At 66.7% G+C, this 14,063-nt stretch overlaps 3 protein-coding genes across 9 annotated transcripts; all 3 read left to right on the forward strand.

Moving 5' to 3' along the window:
• Nucleotides 1-1,567: 1,567 nt before the first annotated feature.
• On the forward strand, nucleotides 1,568-6,228 carry PROB1 (proline rich basic protein 1). The gene has a single exon (XM_056350533.1). It carries the CDS (start codon nucleotides 1,586-1,588, stop codon nucleotides 5,678-5,680), a length of 4,095 nt encoding a protein of 1,364 aa, XP_056206508.1. The 5' UTR covers nucleotides 1,568-1,585; the 3' UTR covers nucleotides 5,681-6,228.
• A 494-nt stretch (nucleotides 6,229-6,722) lies between these two features.
• On the forward strand, nucleotides 6,723-8,160 carry MZB1 (marginal zone B and B1 cell specific protein). The gene is made up of 4 exons (XM_056350194.1): nucleotides 6,723-6,960; nucleotides 7,211-7,317; nucleotides 7,478-7,582; nucleotides 7,681-8,160. The coding sequence occupies exons 1-4, from the start codon at nucleotides 6,772-6,774 to the stop codon at nucleotides 7,856-7,858; spliced, it is 579 nt and encodes a 192-aa protein (XP_056206169.1). The 5' UTR covers nucleotides 6,723-6,771; the 3' UTR covers nucleotides 7,859-8,160.
• Nucleotides 8,144-12,802, forward strand: SLC23A1 (solute carrier family 23 member 1). Of its 7 annotated transcripts, XM_056350189.1 has the most exons (15): nucleotides 8,144-8,353; nucleotides 8,838-8,904; nucleotides 9,073-9,217; nucleotides 9,321-9,478; nucleotides 9,558-9,646; nucleotides 9,727-9,794; nucleotides 9,879-10,060; nucleotides 10,159-10,279; nucleotides 10,391-10,547; nucleotides 10,707-10,854; nucleotides 10,980-11,085; nucleotides 11,163-11,292; nucleotides 11,545-11,688; nucleotides 11,844-11,939; nucleotides 12,095-12,802. In XM_056350189.1, exons 1-15 carry the CDS (start codon nucleotides 8,155-8,157, stop codon nucleotides 12,343-12,345), a joined length of 2,061 nt encoding a protein of 686 aa, XP_056206164.1. In that variant the 5' UTR covers nucleotides 8,144-8,154; the 3' UTR covers nucleotides 12,346-12,802. The 7 variants fall into 7 exon arrangements, 6 of the variants coding, with proteins under 6 accessions (XP_056206164.1, XP_056206163.1, XP_056206167.1 ...); XR_008823667.1 differs by having other exon boundaries at nucleotides 11,018-11,292; nucleotides 11,812-11,939; nucleotides 12,095-12,234; XM_056350188.1 differs by having other exon boundaries at nucleotides 11,018-11,292.
• The last annotated feature ends 1,261 nt before the right edge of the window (nucleotides 12,803-14,063 follow it).

Genomic DNA, 14,063 nt, shown 5'->3' on the forward strand with positions numbered 1-14,063 from the left:
GTAGCAGTGGCACTGGGATGCTGGGCTGACTGGGATGCTGGGCACAGCTGTCAGCGGAGGGAGGGAATGAAACAGCAGCTCTCTGGGATCCAGACCAGCCAGGGACCGAGGGGTCGGTCCAGCCTGAGGGCACTGCACCCCCCTGCCCTGCTGTGGGTCTGTACACCCCCACCTCCCCCCGGCACTGCAAATCCAGCAGCAGGTGGGGGCTGTGGGCACGGCCCCGCAGTGCAGCCAGCCGCGCTGTGCTGGGGCTGGAGCCAGCAGTGACTCAGCAGGTGCCCGCCGGGCGGCCCTGCCGCAAGCCCCTGCTGCCCGGAGCTGGGCACGGGGCTCAGGGATGCTCCCGGCCAACCCCCGGCTGAGGGCTGGACCCCCCTTCGCGTGGGGACCGTAGGGTGGTTGCGGCACACGAGCAGTAGCCCAAGGGTTTGGGGGGCAGCATGCCATCCGGGCAGCGCTGGCAGCCACATCCCACTGGCTCCCTGCAGCGCTGGGCTGTAGGGATTTGGGGACTTGAAATCCCACGTGTGCAGAGTCTCGCACAAGGACACCGTGCAGGACACCGTGCCGGCCAGCGCTGCCCAGGGCGGGTCTCTGCTCCTGTGGGCATGAATGCCACCTGCAAGCACAGCCCTGCTCAGCAGGGAAGGGTTAAGCGCCGTGCCGGCTATCAGGGAAGCTTTCCTCTCCTCCTTCTTGCCAAGGTTTAAATTTAGTCCCTGCATGAACCCAGAGGACTCGGGCATCAGGTTGCACCGGGGCTGGCAGCGCCAGGAGCACCTGCCACCACTGCTTCTCTGCAAAAATCCCCCTGAAAGCTGGAACTGAGCTCCGCTGGCAGCAGCCGGGGCCAAGAAGCCGCAGAGACCCCAGTGCCATCCAGGGCACCCCAGCTGCTCCTGTAGGTTTCCCCAAGAAAGGCCAATACTGGCTGTCCGTCGTTCGGCTCTTGTGAGCCCCGGAGCGCTCAGTGCCTGTTTGATTTGAGACCTTCGGTTTGCTCCTGGTTGCTTGCGATTAGTGACGGGGGATAAGGTGGGTTTTGGGGCAGCCCCCAGGATGAGGACACGCCATCCCTGTGGCAAGGCAGGCAGAGGTTCCGGGAAAGGAGCTGTGGTGGGGATGGAGCAGAGCCTGGGACCCCAGCCGTGCCTACTGCGCTGGGGAGGGGACATCCCCAGAGGGGCCTGGGGGTCCCCCAGCTCCAGGCAAGCCCAGCACACTGCAGCGGGGGGCACGCGCCCGGGTACCCTTGTGGGGTGTGGGGATGCGCTGGCGCCTCACCTGCGGGTTTGGGGAGCAGCAGTGCAGGGTGAAGGGGCAGGGGATGGTGCTGGCAGCCCCCCTGCAGCCCCCTAAAGCCGGGGGCGGCGGTGGCATCCTTGCAATGCGCTTGGCATCGCCGCCCCCAGGCTGGCGCTCGCTGATGTCCATGTGATCGAGGGGCTGCTCTGTGCTGCTGCTGGGTCCAGCCGGCGAGGAGAAGCCAGAAGGTCGAGCCAGCGTCCCCGGCGGAGCGTCCCCAGCACCGAGGAGGGTGCCCTGGCACCGGCTGGCACCCCCAGGGGCCACCCCTGCCAGGATGCCCCGCAGGAAGAGGGACCCCATCCTGCTGTCCCACGCCGAGCTGCCCAGCATGGATGGCGAGGGTCCCTGCACTGGTGGGGATGGCCGGCGGTCCCTGTCGGAGGAGGAGGGCCACCTCCCCGGCCTCCCCCGTGATGACCTCGCCAAGAGCATGTCGGGCTCCTCCGTCTCCTCCTACCACTCTGCCCTGTGCTCAGAGGGGACAGAGACCTTCAAGGACTGCCTGGAGTTTCTGGAAGAGGAGGGGATGCCCCCCCGGGCTGCCGCAGGGCACTGGGCTCTGGCGGGGCCCCCCACCGTCCCCCCACCACCCGGCCCCAGCGCCCGCCCGCGGCAGGCTCAGCTGTCCAGCGCTGCTAAGAATAGCCCAGTGCCGGGGCAGGGGGGCAGGATGGGTCCCCGCGGTGGGGACCGGCAGCCTGTCACCACGCCAGCCCCGGAGCTGGGGATGCTCAGCGGGGCGCCCAGTGATTCGGATGAGGTGGACGGCGAGGTACGAGCACTGACGGCCAGGGCTTTCCACAGCCTCTCGGGTCTCCCTGGAGCTCGCCTGGACATGTGCAGCTCCCACACCTCCTCCAGCCTCTCTAACTCGCTGTCAGAGGACGGCGGGCGACCGCGGCGGTGGCCGGTGGCTGGCAGTGAGCCCCGGGGCACGGTGGCCGCCCTCCCTGGCCGGGCAGGCTGGCCCTTCCCTGCCAGCACGGATGGGGAGCTGCTGGGCTTACTGGGGAAGGAGCAGTTTGAGTGCGTGGATGTGGAGCTGGAGAGCGGGGAGGCCAGGAAGGGCCACGGCAAGAAGAGGACCGTCCCGAAGCGCCAGATCCTGCTGAAGAGGAAGGAGAGGAAGGAGACGGGTTTTGGCCCCCGGGGGGACGGTTCAGCCCCCCAGCCCCTACCCCCTGCCAGGAAGGAGCCCCCCAGCAAGGGCAGGGCTGTCGGTGAGGACTTCAGGCTCAACTACAAGCAGTTCGTGAAGACAGCCTCCCTGGATGCCGACACCAGCAAGACCAGGGCAGCCTCTTGTCTGGTGAAAAACGTCCTCGCCAAGAAGATGCAGTATGAGCAGAGGATCAAGATGGAGCAGAAGGGGCTGTGGGGCAGCTCGACCTCCTCGGGGCTGTCCTCCACCGGCACCGACCTGCTGGGGGACGGTCTGGAGGGCAAGTCCAGCTCACTCTCCCGCTCAGACTGCAGCTTCTCGGCTGAGGACCTGCGGGGTGGCAGGGTGCCGGCGGCCGCGGTGGCCCTGAGGGATGTCACCACCACCACCCACCCCACCAAGGGGGTGGTGCTGAGTGAGGCGACGAGGGATAGCGTCTGCAAGCTGAAGACGACCTTCAATGAGCTCAACGAGAGGATGAAGTACCAGGAGGTGCTGGAGGGCCACTGGCTGCCTGGTACCACCGAGGAACCGACGTCGGAGAGGATCCGCTACCGGCGAGCGCGCGCCTTGTTCGAAGCCCACCCTGGGGTGGGGAAGGTGCTGGACATCGCCCCCAGATTTGAGAAAGCGCCAAAGCCGTGGCCCAGCCTGAAGCAGCGAGCCATCCTCCCCAGCCACCCCCAAGCCCTCCCCTTCAAGGGCGACAGCCCAGCGCTCCCTGCCACGCCACCACACCGCCTCTTCACCTCCCAGGCGCAGGAGGTGAGGCTGGTGCCGCGGAGCCGGCAGGAGGAGAAGCTGCCAGTGGTGCCCCCACAGCCGCCCAGCCCCAGTCCCCCAGCCCAGGGGTGCCCACCGGCTGCCCCCCCCAAGCCAGATGAGAAGGGGAAGGGGAAGGGGCGCATCCCGCAGCCCCGGGACGTGCGCAAGCTGGTGAAGAGCAGCTACAACCTGCGCTTCGGGACTGCCGGCGCATCCCGTGGCACCACAGCACCGGCGAGCACCGGGGACCCACCGCCGGCCACCCCACTTGTCATCCACTGCACCTCAGTCTGCCGCCGGGAGCCAGCGACGGAGCCAGGGGACAAGGAGGCGCTGGCAGCTGCCAGCCCAGAGCCAGCCCCACCATGTGCCGACGACCCTGCAAAGCTCACGGGCAGCGGGCCCGTGCCCACCCAGGGCTCCCCTGTCCACATCACGAGGGTCCAGGCCACGCGGAGGGGGGCGGCCACCACAGAGGGGCCACCAGCATCCCCCCCGCGCCGGGAGCGCAGCGAGCTCAGGGTGCCACCACGGGCAATGGTGGCCGAGGGGGTGCCACACATGGAGACCCACCTCCATGTCCTGGTGGGCCGGCGGTCCCCGGTGGCGGCTGGGGAGGGGTCCCCGGCCCAGAGCAGTGCGGTGCTGTGGGCAGAGAAGACCATTCTCTTTCCGCCACCACCGCCGAGTCCCAAGGAGGGAGAGGAGGGATGCAGCCACGGTGGCACCGGAGGGCTCCTCACTGCCAAGGGGCTTGAGTCAACGGTGCAGCAGCACGGCAGCAGCGACAGCGGGGACCCCCAAGCTGGACCCCCAGCCAGCAGTGCACGCCCACAGCCTGTGAAACCAGCAGCAAGAAGCACGCCAGAGCTGCCCGTGAGCGAGCAGAGGCAGAAGCAGCCAGGCAGCCAGCTGGTGCCAACAGGGAGCGGCAGCTCTGCTGGTGACACCGGCCCCACCGCCCCATTTCAAGCCAGGGAGGGCACCGAGGGTCCCCCTGGCCGGCTGCCGGAGCAGGGGGAGGTCTGGGAGCACTCACCAAAGTGGCCGGCACCCACCGAGCCATACCTTCCTGCTGCCCCGGCGGAGAACTCCAACTACTTAGCAATTCCTGTGAAAGCCCCCAAACCCTCTCCAATGCCAAAGCTGCCCCCAGTCCCCAGCCTGGCCAGCACGTCCTTCGGGACCCCTGCAGTCCCCAGCCTGGCCAATGCATCCTTTGGGACCCCCACAGTCCCCAACCCAGCTAGCACAGCCTCTGGGACCCCTTTGGTCTCCAAGCCAGCCAGCGCATCCTTTGGGACACCCATGGTCCCCAACATGACCAACTCATCCTATGGCTACCCATCGGCCTCCAGCCTGGCCAGCACATCATTTGGGACTCCCTTGGTCTCCAAGCCCACCAACAAGTCATTTGGGACCTCCTTTATCCCCTACCCAGCCAGTGCATCCTTTGGGACCCCCCTGGTGCCCAACTTGTGTGGCACATCCTTTGGGACCCCCTTGGTCCCTAACTCAGCCAACGCATCCTTTGGGTCCCCTTTGGTCCATAGTCTGGCCAACTCATCACTTGGCACCCCCTTGGTCCCCAGCCCAGCCAGCTCATCCTTTGGGTCCCCTTTGGCCCCCAACCCGGTCCCTGGTTCCCTTGGGCACCCATCAGTCTCCAACACAGTCCACTCATCCCTTGGATCCCCTTTGGTCCCCATCCCAGCCATCGCTCCACTGGGGACCGGTGTGTGTCCCCTGACTGGTGGGGAAGTGCCCTGGAGCAAACCTATCCCTGAGCCCCCCCTGCCTCAGCCCCCCGAGGGCCCAGCCGCCGCCAAGCGCCCAGTGCTGCTGCCCCCAGCCCAGCCCCAGCCTCGCCCTGAGGATGCTCCCCAGGTCCTAAGGAGGACCGATGGTACCTTGCCGAGCAGTAAGACCACGCCAAGCCCCACCAGGCCCTTTGTCCCCCACCTGCCCACACACCGGAGGATGCTCGTCGATCCTGACAGTGGGAAATGCTACTACATGGAGCCACCGCAGCAGCCCCAGCTGAAAACACTCTACGACCCTGAGACCGGGCAGTACCTGGAGGTGCTCATCCCACCGGTGGCCTCACACACTGGGCTCTACCAGGCTCCTTTCAACCCACTGGTCATGGCCCCGGGGGTCTATGGCCCACCCTACATGCCTTACAGTGGCTTCTCGGGGCTGCCGGCACCCCCACCGCCCTCTGCCCCCTCTCCGGTGCGCCCTGACCTGCCAGCTGCTGACAACCCCAGCTCCTCTGGGACCGTCAGCTCTGCCTCCAAGAGCGAAGGGCCACCCGCTGCCGGAGGTCCCGACTGTGGGTACCTGGAGAGCCTGTATTACATCCCCACGGGGATGCGGGCCAGCCCCGGCCCGCCCCCTGCCCACGCCAGCCCTGAGAAGGGACCGCTGCTCCAGATGTGACGGCCCCTGGCTGAGGACAGACTTGCATAGCATGTCCTTTCCCGATGGCTGGGCTTTCACCCCAAAGTCAGCATCACCCCCAGCACGGGAGGGGTCCCCAGCCCCGGCCGAGCTGGTGAAGCGCCGAGGGGTGAGGGGCAGTGGCTGGACATCACTGGCTCCTCATGGGAATGGGGAGAAAAAGATATTTTCCAGTGTGAGCACCTGGCAGCACTGGGGGGGCCTGAAGCCACATCCCCCGGCAAGCAAAGGGACCAGATGCGCGGCCTCCACTTCCCCCCGTACTGCCGGTCCCATCCCAAGGGTGACCGGGGCTGGTGGGCACAGGGGGTGATGGCCTGGCTACCATCAGCCCCCCCAGCAGGCACGGCTGCAGCACGGACTCCCTAAAATAGTAATAAAAATGCTGAGCCAGCATTAAAACCTGCGTATTCAGCCTGTGTTTGTGTAGTCTGTAAAGGGGGTGTGAGGGGCTCCTGCAGCCCCTGTGGGGGGTCAGAGGGGCTGAGGCACTTGCAGCCCATCTGTCTGTCCTGGAGCGTCCATCGGATGAATCCCGTTCCCTGGGAGCAGAAGGAGGCTCTGCAGTTGTCAGCGAGCCCTGAATCCCAATCCTTGAACCCCAGACCCCAGCCCTGAGCTCCAAACCTCAGCCCTGAGCCCCCAGCCCTGAGCCCCCAGCCCTGAGCCCCAAATCCCAGCCTTGAGCCCCAGATCCCAGCCCTGAACCCCAGATCCCAGCCCTGAGCCCCCAGCCCTGAGCCCCAGCCCCCCGCCCCCCGCCCCAGCCCGGGTAGGCCCACACCATCCCAGGGAGGGGCTGTGTCATGCAGGAGGGGGTCGTCGGGTGTTACAGGACCGAATTACACCAAAAACGTTCTGGAGAGGGGGCACTCAGTCGGGGGCGTCCCCACGCTGCCATGCCCCCCCCCTCCCCAGGGACACCCCATCCGGTGTCACGCCGGGGGTGGCCAGGGCCATGTCAGCCGGATGCAGGTGCATCGTCAGCCACGCATCAGCACCCGCTCGCAGCCCTGGGGGTTTATAGCTGCCCCACGCCTCCGCCCCGGCACTTTCGGCATCGTGGCAGGATGCTGCTGGCACTGGCGGCGTGGCTGGCCCTGAGCCTGCTGGTGGTAACGGGGTCTGAGAGGTGCGAGGGCCCCCCGGCCACCGCGTCCCGCTCCATGCCCGCGCCCCAGCTCAGCCCCGAGGAGCGGCTCTCACCCCACATGCCCGAATCCCTGCGCTGCGACGCTTGCTACGCCATCGCCTTCCAGGTGAGCACTGGGGAGATGGCGCCCCAAAACTGGGAGTGGGAGCTGATGGCTGCCCCCCACCGGCACCCCAAAAAAGCCCTTTGGGGCCAGCGAGCTCCCTTGCAGCTACTCATGGATCCACCACCCTGTGCTGAAGTGATTCAGCTGCCACAGCTGCAAGGAAGGGGGTGCAGCCCCTGTCCCTGCCTGGGAACATGGTCGGGGGGGGCTGCCACCCTCACCAGCCAGTTTCTGCCCTTTTGCACCCCAGATCGAGGAGCAGCTGCGCAGGGCGGAGGGGAAGGTGGGCAGGAAGGTGCTGAGCGAGTCTGACTACACGGAGGTGCTGGAGAGGAGCTGCTCGCAGGGCTGGGACAGGTGAGCGGGGCATCCCCGGTGCTGGGGCGTCCCTGGGGCTGGGCCGTCCCTAGGGACTGAGGCGTCCCCAGGGATGGGGTGTCCCCAGGGGTGGGGGTGTCCCCCAGGATGGGGCGTCCCCACGGACCGGCGTCTCACCAACCCTTGCCTCTCCCCACAGCTACGGGGTGCAGGAGCTGGATGGGAAGAAGCGGCTGGCGGGGCCGGGGCTGCCGGGACAGGAGCCCATGACCGTGATGGTGATGGGGGGGCCCTGGCCGGGCAGGTAACTCGGGGGGTTGGCAATGCCGGGGGGGTGCCGGGCACTGTCCCCTCGCCGCCACGGCCGGGGGATGCCGCGTGACCCGCAGCGGCTCCTTGCAGGCTGTCCAAGATGTGCCACAGCCACGTGGGTGAGCGGGGAGAGGCGCAGATCTACGGGGCGCACCGGCGGGGCCCGGCCGCGCTGCGCGAGCTGCTGTGCCACGGGGACAAGGGCGCCTGTGCCGGCGGCAAGGCCGGGGTGCCGGCACCCCCCAAGGCGCTGCAGAACGAGCTGTAGCCCCGCTGCGGTTAATGCTTAATGCCCCGGCGACCTTCGGAGCCGACTTCGTCCCCAGCGCCAGCCGACACGAGCCGGGAGGTGGGCACCGTCCCGGTGTCGCCCATCACCGGCACCGCGACCGCCCCTGGACGCCCAGCCCAGCCGCGCCGGGGTGGTGGTGGCGGCAGCACGGCCGCCCCCCGCCAGCCGGGAATTACTCTGTAACCCGCCGGCTCTAATCTTTTACCAACGCGGGGCTCGCGGCGGGAGCGCCCCGGCCCCAGCGGCGGTGCCAGCCCTAATTAAAGGAGTTAATGGATGATCCGTCCCGAGGTAGCTCCCCGGTTTCACAACCGGCAGCCAATGGCCGCCCTCCAGCTTGCGCCCGCGCCACGGCCCCGGTGGCGACTAAAGTCCTTCCCACGGCCATAAAACCCCCGTGCAGTGACATCGCCGCCGGGGCCACATCGCCGGAGGATGGGGACCTGCTCGGGAGACCTGGCTCAGCCCCAGGTGAATGCGGCCCCCGGCCCCGCGCCCTCCTGGGCTGTATCCCCGGGCAGTGGGGGGGTGACCAGGGTGCTGCCCCCGCTGGTGGCCAGCTCGGGGCCGTGCTGCCCAGCCGGGGCTGGCAAAGGATGGGGTGAGCTTGGGGACTGCGGTGAAGCCGGGACCAAGGGGGCATACTGGGATGCTGTGGCTGGAACTGGCCGTGCCGTCTTTCCTGGCACCTGCAGGGTGGTCCTGGCACCCTGGGGCCGGTGGTGACCCCCCTCCGCTCTCCCCTGGGGATGAACCGACATGCAGGGAGCGGTGGGTTTTGGAGCCCAGACCCCTCTCGGGGGTCAGAGAGGTGCCAGGTGGGGTGGACCGGCTGCACCTGCTGAGCTGTGGCCCGGTGGCCCTCGTGTCCCTGGGGCAGAGCCCAGCCCCGTTCCCATGGGACACCCAGGACAACACTGACCCTGCCCCTGCCTCGCCCTTGCTGCCAGAACAGGAACTTGGCTCTCGCCCCCGCCGGGCCCCCGCACCCCCCTGGGAAGGAGCTGCCTGCGGCGGGCAGGGTGAGTACCGGGGCGCTCCCGCAGCAGCACGGCACCCACCCCAAAGCCTTCTGTAACGCATCGTTGGATGGAGACCAGCCAGCTGGGACCCCTCCCCATCCCTGAGGGTGCAGAGGGTCCCGTGGAGCAGTCTGTGGGGACAGTGTGGGGTGTCCCCCCTGTCCCCAGCCCCCAGGGTGAGCCGGAGCTGAGCTGTGCCCCCACACACCAGGACCCTGGGGTGGGCACCAGGCCCCCCCGGCCAGAGGTGGACATGCTCTACAGGATTGAGGACGTGCCCCCTTGGTACCTCTGCATCCTGCTCGGCTTCCAGGTACAGCCTGGAAGGGGGGTACCACCCCATCATCAGAGCCCAAGCCCTCGCTCCCTGTGGCATGGGGCACACCAGCCCCACTGAGACCCCCCTTGCCCCCCAGCACTACCTGACCTGCTTCAGCGGCACCATCGCCGTCCCCTTCCTGCTGGCTGAGAGCCTGTGCGTGGGCAAGGACCAGCTCACCGTCAGCTACCTCATCGGCACCATCTTCACCTGCGTCGGCATCACCACCCTCATCCAGACCACCGTGGGCATCAGGTAGAGCCGTGGCCCCAGCAGGGACCCCCTGCCCACCCCTGGGCTGCAGGCGCAGGCATCCCCTCTCATCCCCCCCCAGGCTGCCCCTCTTCCAGGCGAGCGCGCTGGCCTTCCTTGTCCCTGCCAAGTCTATCCTGGCCCTGGAGAAGTGGCGATGCCCGCCTGAAGGTGAGGGCGGGTGGGGTACGGGGGGATGTCCAGCTGCTCCACCCCCACCCGGGACCACTTCACCCCCCCTTCATCCCCAGAGCAGATCTACGGCAACTGGGCACTGCCGCTCAACACCTCCCACATCTGGCAGCCCCGCATGCGAGAGGTACGTCCCAGTGCCCCCCAGCCCGGGAACCCGAAATCCTTGGCAGGGCACGGACCGCCTCTGCCCACTCTCCTTGCCCTGCAGATCCAGGGGGCCATCGTGGTGTCCAGCCTGGTGGAGGTGGTCATCGGGCTGCTGGGGCTCCCTGGGGCGCTGCTCAGCTACATCGGGCCGCTGACCGTCACCCCCACCGTCTCCCTCATCGGGCTCTCCGTCTTCCAGGCAGCCGGCGAGAGGGCCGGCTCCCACTGGGGCATTGCCACACTGTATGGCATGGGCATGGGGGGATGGGGAGGTAGGGGTGACCCCATGGAGCCAGGAGGATGCCAGGAGCATGAGGGACCTCATGTCTCTCTCCCCCCAGGACCATCTTCCTGATCGTCCTGTTTGCCCAGTACCTGCGGCACGTCACCATCTGCCTGCCCGGCTACCGGCGGGGCAGCGGCTTCATCCTGCTCCGCATCCAGATCTTCAAGATGTTCCCAGTAAGGGCTGGATGAGAGCCGCCGGGCCCCGGGGCATCCCAAAATCCTGCCTTTTTCCATGCACGGGTTTGCAAGTGATGCAGGGTGCATAGCTGGTCTCTGCCCCTGCAGATCATCCTGGCCATCATGGTGGTGTGGCTGCTCTGCTACGTGCTGACGTGCACCGGTGTATTCCCCAGCCAGCCCGAGGCGTATGGCTACAAGGCCAGGACAGACGCCCGGGGAGAGATCCTGTCTGTGGCACCCTGGTTTCGGGTCCCCTACCCCTGTGAGTGCCAGGCAGCCCCACGGCGCGTAGGTCCCCCTGATACCCCTTCGCCCTGGGGGACGTGGGGACCTGGCACAGCATCACCGGGGCGGGGGAGCACCCGGGGGGCAGATCCTGGGGTGTCCCTGGCCTTGACACCCCACTCTGCTCCCTGGGCAGGCCAGTGGGGTCTGCCTACGGTGACCTCGGCAGCCGTGCTGGGCATGTTCAGTGCCACGCTGGCGGGCATCATCGAGTCCATCGGGGACTACTACTCCTGCGCCCGGCTGGCGGGAGCCCCCGCGCCTCCCGTGCATGCCATTAACAGGTACAGCCGGCTGGCCCCCCCTCCCAGTACCCTGCTGGCACCATAGCATCCCTGGGGACTGGGCTGGGATGCTGCAGAAGAGCAGCGGCAGGGACCACCAGCCCGTTGTTTGCGTTTTTCCCCAGGGGCATTTTCACCGAGGGCATCTCCTGCATCATTGCAGGGCTGCTGGGAACTGGCAACGGCTCCACCTCCTCCAGCCCCAACATCGGTGTCCTCGGCATCACGAAGGTACTGGGGCCAGGGAGGGGTCCTGGCTGGGCCGGGGGGCATGGGCGCTGTCACCCACTGCCAGTCTCTCCATGCAGGTGGGGAGCAGGAGGGTGATACAGTACGGGGCTGGGATCATGCTCGTGTTGGGGACCATCGGCAAGTTCACGGCGCTGTTCGCATCCCTGCCTGACCCCGTCCTTGGAGGGATGTTCTGCACCTTATTCGGTAACCTGGCCGCAGCTGCCCCTCAAACCCAGAGCGCTGGTAGCATCAGCCCCGGGCTGCTTCCCTGGAGTTTTGGGGCTGGCAAGCCCAAGGGATGCCGGGCGGGCTTTGAGGTTTTGGGTTGAACCGCGGTTGCATTTGGACACTGCCGCTGCCTTTGCGGGCAGCCCCCCCTGACCTCAGCTCCCAGCCAGCAGCAGCAGCGCAGGCATCCCTGCCTGCCTGCAACGCAGCTGCCGTCTCTGCTGGCAGGCATGATCACGGCCGTCGGCCTCTCCAACCTGCAGTTCGTCGACATGAATTCCTCCCGCAACCTCTTCGTGCTGGGCTTCGCTATGTTTTTTGGGCTGACGCTGCCAAACTACCTGGATTCCCACCCCAAGGCCATTAACACAGGTACCTGCCTGCCACAAAAAGCCCCGATTTTGGGTGTTTAGGGAGCGAGGAGGGCAGATCTTGAAGGTGCTTCCTCACCCCGGGTAAGCACTGACTAATTAAAGCAAATCTGGCTTATCGCAGCACGCCCCGACTCAGTCCCCACGCTCTCGCAGGTGTCCCCGAGCTGGACCAGATACTGACGGTGCTGCTAACGACGGAGATGTTCGTCGGGGGGATCATTGCCTTCGTCCTGGACAACACCATCCCGGGTAACTAAAGCACAGGGGACAGGGGGAGGAAGCGGCGCGGGTGGAGGCAGGTTCTCTTTGGTGTAGAGCTGCGAGAGGGGATCGCAGGGCGAGGGGGGTCTGGCTGCGGGCGGGCAGGGGCTGGGGTCTGGCTGACGCGGTGCCGGCTGCCGCAGGGACGCAGGAGGAGCGAGGGCTGGTGCAGTGGAAGGCGGGCGCGCACTCGGACAGCGCGGGGAGTGCCAGCCTGAAGAGCTACGACTTCCCCTTCGGGATGAGCGCGGTGAGGAGGAGCCGGTGGCTGAAGCACGTGCCCATCTGCCCAGTGTTCACTGGGTTTAAGGCCCGGGCGAGGGGCGGCAGCACCGTGGCAGCCGCGGATGCGCAGGACGCTGCAGATGGGCTCTCGGTGTGCACAAAGGTCTGAGCAAAGGGAGGGCTCGTGCCCCGGCGCCGCAGAAGCCGAGCCGAGCTGCCATGGGTGCTGTCGGGGCTCGTTAGCACCCGCCAAGGCCAAAGCCGAGGCTGCTGGTGCTCGTCTCCAACGCAGGGTTAGGGAAACTCAAAGCTGCCTTTCAGGGACAGCCTGAGCTCCCAGGGTACCGGCCTGGGGACTGCCCCCCCCAGCATCATTGCTCCACCTCGAGCTTTAGCTGGCTGAGACTCGGGCGCTTGCTGAAGCTTGTTAGGCACCACCAGCACCAGCCAGAGCCCCCGGAGCCACCAACTCTCACCCGGAGCCACGGATTTTCACGCTGCGTCCTCGGCTTCAGCAGGGCTCCGCCGCAGCTGCAGCGGGCTCTGCGTGGGGTGCAGTATCCAGAGCAGCATTAGGATGCCCGTTTTAAGAGCATACATTAAAAATAATAAAAAATTCAAGCCCACTTGCCCTACCGGTGTCTTTGCCGCGTCCCACACTGTTCCCTTGTCCCTTCTGCATTGCAAAGGCTTCTGCAGCTTTCCGGACTCCCTCCCAGGCTGCCCGACGCAGGGACACGCTGGATTTCACCCAGCCCTAGCAGCCGTGTTCCGTGGGCTCCAGCCCGAGCGCCGGGGCCACGGGAGGACTGGGTCAGCACCAGCCCTTGGCAAACCCGCTCCGGGGAGCGCTGGAGGGACGGCTTCGTCCCGGCCGCCGCGGTGGAGCGCCGCCTCATGCAGCCGGTCGGTTTGCAGCAGCAGGCACAGATGGCAGCACATGGCCTCGCTGCAAAGGGCCCGTGGCATCAAACACGTTTCTGGGCTTGGATTTAGCACAAAATGGGAAGTTGAAGCCAGTGCTGCATGACCCCGTCACAGTCTGTCCACACCGCTGTGGTGGCACAGCCACGCGCTTGGTCCCCAGCCCGAGCAGGAAGAGAAGTGAGAAAACCCACGGGTTGAGACAAGGACAGTTTAGTAAGTGAAGAAGGGGAAAAAAAACCCCAAGTGATGTAAACACTCACCGCCCCCTACAAGCACAGCGATGCCCAGGCGGGCTGTCAGCAGTGGACGAGTCCCCTCTCTGCTGCTGCTGCTGCCCCAGTTTTGTTGCCCAGCCTGACGTCACACGCGTGCAGCACCGCTCGGCCAGCTGCGTGCCCTCCCTGCTTCTCACCCCCCTGCAGCCCACCCCCCGGGACCAGAGCAAGGGGAAGAGAACACCCTGACACCATACAAGCATCGCTCAGCGACAGCCAAAACATGGGTGCGCTAGCTATCACCTCTGTTCCAGCTGCAACCCCCGACCAGCTGGGCAGGGGCTGCGATGGAGAACGCAGCTCCCCCCCAGCACAGGCTGTTGGGAAGTTCACGGCCCCAGCAAACCTCCTGGTGTTACACGGCTGGCTGGGGTAGAGCAGGGAAAAAAACCAAAGCGGAGAAACCAACCCACGGCAAGGCTGGGCGCTCCTCGAGCTGGGTCCTGGCAGCAGCGTTGTTGCCACCCACCCCGAGCCGAGATGCCGGGACGACGCTCACCGAGCAGCAACTGCTGCCAGCCGCGCGGGGGTTCTCCAGTGAAACTCCCACTCCAGCTAAAAATAAACCAGGGCACGGTGGTGTGCGATTTCCTGACCTTCTGGCTTTAGGTGCTCAGCTCTAAACTGTCTCCAAGTCAGTGCAAACACCGGGAGTTCTGCCGTTTCCAGGAAGGCCAGATCTCTG

This window comes from Falco biarmicus, chromosome 8 (genome assembly GCF_023638135.1).
Source record: "Falco biarmicus isolate bFalBia1 chromosome 8, bFalBia1.pri, whole genome shotgun sequence".
Lineage (NCBI taxonomy): Eukaryota > Metazoa > Chordata > Aves > Falconiformes > Falconidae > Falco > Falco biarmicus.

Bases quoted from the DNA above. Each gene is read 5' to 3' on its own strand.
- MZB1 (XM_056350194.1), top strand. From the start codon at position 6,772: ATGCTGCTGGCACTGGCGGCGTGGCTGGCCCTGAGCCTGCTGGTGGTA. The intron at 6,961-7,210 runs GTGAGCACTGGG...TTTGCACCCCAG, and splicing joins GCTACGCCATCGCCTTCCAG to ATCGAGGAGCAGCTGCGCAG. The intron at 7,583-7,680 runs GTAACTCGGGGG...GGCTCCTTGCAG, and splicing joins GGGGGGCCCTGGCCGGGCAG to GCTGTCCAAGATGTGCCACA.
- PROB1 (XM_056350533.1), top strand. From the start codon at position 1,586: ATGCCCCGCAGGAAGAGGGACCCCATCCTGCTGTCCCACGCCGAGCTG.
- SLC23A1 (XM_056350188.1), top strand. From the start codon at position 8,155: ATGGATGATCCGTCCCGAGGTAGCTCCCCGGTTTCACAACCGGCAGCC. The intron at 8,905-9,072 runs GTGAGTACCGGG...CCCTGTCCCCAG, and splicing joins AGCTGCCTGCGGCGGGCAGG to CCCCCAGGGTGAGCCGGAGC. The intron at 10,548-10,706 runs GTGAGTGCCAGG...CTCCCTGGGCAG, and splicing joins GTTTCGGGTCCCCTACCCCT to GCCAGTGGGGTCTGCCTACG.